This window comes from Pistacia vera, unplaced genomic scaffold (assembly GCF_008641045.1).
Source record: "Pistacia vera cultivar Batoury unplaced genomic scaffold, PisVer_v2 Contig234, whole genome shotgun sequence".
In the NCBI taxonomy this organism is placed as follows: Eukaryota; Viridiplantae; Streptophyta; class Magnoliopsida; order Sapindales; family Anacardiaceae; genus Pistacia; species Pistacia vera.
Window position 1 is genome coordinate 215310 of NW_022196040.1, and position 4135 is coordinate 219444.

General features: G+C 34.3%; 1 protein-coding gene across 1 annotated transcript; it reads left to right on the top strand.

The window, feature by feature from the left end:
* Positions 1-2430: 2430 nt before the first annotated feature.
* On the top strand, positions 2431-3550 carry LOC116131579 (universal stress protein PHOS32-like). The gene is made up of 4 exons (XM_031417236.1): positions 2431-2723; positions 2797-2906; positions 2990-3108; positions 3178-3550. The coding sequence occupies exons 1-4, from the start codon at positions 2549-2551 to the stop codon at positions 3266-3268; spliced, it is 495 nt and encodes a 164-aa protein (XP_031273096.1). The 5' UTR covers positions 2431-2548; the 3' UTR covers positions 3269-3550.
* The last annotated feature ends 585 nt before the right edge of the window (positions 3551-4135 follow it).

Below are 4135 nucleotides of genomic sequence, written 5' to 3' on the forward strand. Positions count from 1 at the left end.
TAATAGTTAAGCTGATATTTCTCTAGAGTTAATTACACATATCTCTATTGAGGTTTAAACATGTCACAAGCAAATTGAAAAGATTATTAAGTTAACACAAACACCCCACTCCTTCAACTTTTGTTAGGACTCACTTAAGGCTATTTCCCTTACACCCCTTCTAACATACAAAAATGACAACTTACCACCCTTAATTAGTCACTTACACTCCTTAATTACTGTCACTTTAGTTTTTTTTTTTTCCTTTAAGAAGAGATCGTGGTTCAGACGATCTAAGAATGGTGGTTTCGACAATAAGAGATTGACATACACCTTCTTTGAAAAAAGTAATATTGAATCTTATAAGTATGTATTATTTTTAAAAACTTTTTCTAGATATTTTTTTATTGTTTTGAAATATTTAATTTTATAATTCTTCTTATTTTAAAATATAAGGTCTTTTTATCCCTTTCCTTTAGTTAATTTTAACACCAAAAATTGGTGGTAGGGTTGTCAGTAGAGCTGAGCCGCTCACGAGCCAGCTCGGCATGGGTCGTTAAAAACTCGGGCTTGGCTCGAGACTATATGAGCCAAGCTGGCTCAAGACTATCTGAGTCGAGCCGGCTCACGAGAGACTCGCAATGAGCCATGAGTCGAGTTCGAGTGACCCCCGGCTCGGCTCGACCAAGCTTGCGAGCTATCAATGGCTTGATTGGATTATAAGGTGTGATTTACAGGTATTGGGGGTGTTAGTAATTTGACATGTAAAACTTTTAAAAAATGACAATCAACCCCCAATTCCCAATTAATCAAAAAATCAATCAAAGTCTGCTTCATTCGCGCAAAACACATTTCTTAGAACACTAACCCCTAATTTTGTTCATCAAAATTTATGTATAAAAAGCTCATCTCTGCTAATCTTGTATCTTCAATATTCATAATTAGAAAATCAAAATCAAAATTAAAATAATGGTTGTGTTGAGGAAGAAGAAGATGATGTGTTGAGGAAGAAGATGAAGATGAAGAAGATGGACATGGAAGTAGCGTGGCAACTCGAAAAGTTCTACAAGTGCAAGAATGATGTGTTAAGGAAGAAGAAGATGATGATGATGAAGAAACGAGAGTAGGAGGAACTTCCATTTCCATGACGATGACGATGATGATGACGATGAAGAAATGGAGATAAAGATGAAGATGAAGAAGATGGAGATAAAGACGAAGAAAAGAAGGTTTTGATCAGTTGATTCTCTTTATAGATTGACAAAGTCAATGGAGTGGTAGCAAAAACAAGAGCTGACTTGATTGTACATGACTCGGCTCGAGCTCGTTAGCCAACTCATGTACACTTTCAAGTCGAGTCTTGAGCCATGTTTTCCTGGCTTGACAGGCTCGAGAATCGACTCGAGGTCGCCAATGGGTTCACCGAGTTTGACTCATTTAGGGCAAAAGTCAGCTTAACTCAACTCATTTACAGCCCTAGGTGTACGTGGTTAATTATGGGTGTAACATGTTAGTTTTTTTTTATCTTAAAGGGGTGTAAGTGAAACAAATCCTAACAGAAGTTAAAGAAATTGAGTGTTTGTGTAAACCTAATGATATTTTCTATGCCTCTATGAAATGTGGAAACCTCAGAGGGGGGTTTGATAATTAACCTTATCTCTTTATTATAAAAAATGGTTTATTTCAATTTTATCTATGAGATTGTTTGATATTAACTCATTTATTTCATTTAGAAAATATTAAAAACATATTTGCAATTAAAAAAAAAAAAACACCAACTTACAAAATTATAAGAACCGCTGATATGGGATTGTTGTAATACTTTCCATTGAAATTGATGAGTTCATATACTAACCGATTTCACAAAGAAAAATATGAAATAAACCCTTATAAGGGAAAAAAAATCAAAACATATCAATTAATAAAATAAAATACAAAATGATCCCGGCCTTTCCTTCTTGTCACAGTGATTGATGTTTTCAAAAGGGATACAAAATTACAAATAATGAGTGCATGCTCATTATTTCTATTAAAAGTAACGCTAGGTTCACAATTTAATCTCACAACTCTCAATGTGATAACTCTCAATTGGTTAATTTGTAAACAGGCAGTTGGGACCTATAGCAAGTAAGACGAACTTATTTACAAACTGACTAATTACGAATTACCACATCACGGATTGTGAAATTTGATTGTGAACCTAATATTACTTTTTTATTAATTATGTGTATCCTTTGTGAATTCTGAACCAACCAGAACAAACCGGGCACAATGAGCTTTATTCCAAATTCCACCCTTTTCATAATTCGATTATTTTAAATATCTTATCACCAAAGAATAAAGTGTACTGTTAGCTTATCTACGTTACTATTGAATATATACTGTTGGTTTCTATCTACTGGTACCTTCAAGAACCTCCTTCGTCACCTATATAATATAATTAAACCATCCAAAGCAAATAAGAATATCTATGAGATATCATATCATACACTTTAATTAATTAATAATAAGGCCAATCACTTATCCTAATAACTCCATCATTGTAAGAGATCACAGCGAGAACGATCAGATGGGCAAGGCGCATACGATTGGTATTGGCATGGACTACTCTCCAAACAGCAAATCAGCCCTTCGATGGGCTGCTGATAATCTGGTCGACGCTGGAGATCGTCTCATTTTAATCCACGTTCAGCCACCAACGGCCGATCATACCAGGAAGCAGCTTTTCGAGGACACTGGATCACGTACGTGTATATACTTATAAATCTGCATGCTTTAGAATGTAGATCTTTCATTAATAATTTGTTGAATTTGCAGCTCTTGTTCCTCTGGAGGAATTCAGGGAGATTAATTTTTCAAGGCAATACGGGCTTACTTCTGATGCTGAAGTTCTGGATATTCTAGATACGTTATCGAGAACCAAAGGGGTAAATTAAATAATAAGATTAGGTGTTGTATATGACTGAAATTTGAGAAATTAAGATATACTAATTTACTAATTTTGAAGCAGGTAAAGGTGGTGGCAAAGGTTTATTGGGGGGATCCAAGGGAGAAATTGTGCGATGCTGTGGAAGATCTGAAGCTTGACACACTTGTTGTTGGAAGCAGAGGTCTCGGTGCTCTCAAAAGGTAAATTTTTTTTTTTTTTTTTTAAAGTATATTTTATCAAACTTCTTAATTTTACACTGAATTATACAGGGTATTGATTGGTAGTGTGAGCAATTATGTGGTGACAAACGCTTCATGTCCAGTTACAGTGGTGAAGGGAACGCCTGTTTCTAAACCCTAATTGAAGCTATTATCTCTCTATCTGCAAAGATTTTGAAGGTTGCCATATTATTTGTCCATGTCTTATGCATTTGAATGGAGTGAAAATGTTTGGTTTCATAAGCCTTTGTAAATTTATTTTTTTTGAGCTTTATTGGATGTAATTGATGATTATTGTGTTATTATTGTACATATGCCTTTCTTGTATTAATTAGTAGTCTTTAATTACATGGCTTCATGCTCCTTTATTTCCAAATGGAAATTAAATACGCATGGGATGATCAGAAAGGACCCGCATGATCTTGAGATTTTCTGTTGTAATATTTTTATTAAATTTTGAATTATTTGTCCCCATATCAATAATTGATATAATTAATCAGGAACAAAAGTGCGTCAAATTGATACTTTTCACAGTAAAAATGATATATTTAATTTAATATAATCCCTCAGTATTACTGAAATATTTTCTTGGTCAAGTTAAGTAAAAAATAATATTAGTGATTTCTCAGTTTTTTAATTTATTTTAAGCTGTTATTTAACTTTATCAATCAAGTCAAATCCTAAAAAAAAAAAAATTATTTTCATAAATTATATGATAAATTATTAATTTTCTAGTACTTAATACCACGGGGTTGATTTAATAATATTATGCCTGAAAAATACAGGGTTGATGTAAGGCCCAGTTAGCGTGCAAAAGTTAGAGTCTGGGTACACCCATTGCCGAGTCACGTAAGGAAGGGGGCAGCCTTCTTCTGTCAGGACAGTAGGTGCGTGCCAGACCAGCCAGAAGCTGTGGTGATCCCACATGTCTAATCCCTGCTCCAAATCGCGTAAATCACTCTAGAAGGTGGGCAATGTGACATAAAAAAGGATTTGCACGGATAATCCT

What these genes read in the sequence shown, in the direction of transcription:
- LOC116131579 (XM_031417236.1), top strand. Translation starts at nt 2,549, where the DNA reads ATGGGCAAGGCGCATACGATTGGTATTGGCATGGACTACTCTCCAAAC. An exon ending in TTTCGAGGACACTGGATCAC is followed by an intron (nt 2,724 to 2,796) that starts GTACGTGTATAT and finishes TTGAATTTGCAG; the next exon opens with CTCTTGTTCCTCTGGAGGAA. An exon ending in CGTTATCGAGAACCAAAGGG is followed by an intron (nt 2,907 to 2,989) that starts GTAAATTAAATA and finishes ATTTTGAAGCAG; the next exon opens with GTAAAGGTGGTGGCAAAGGT.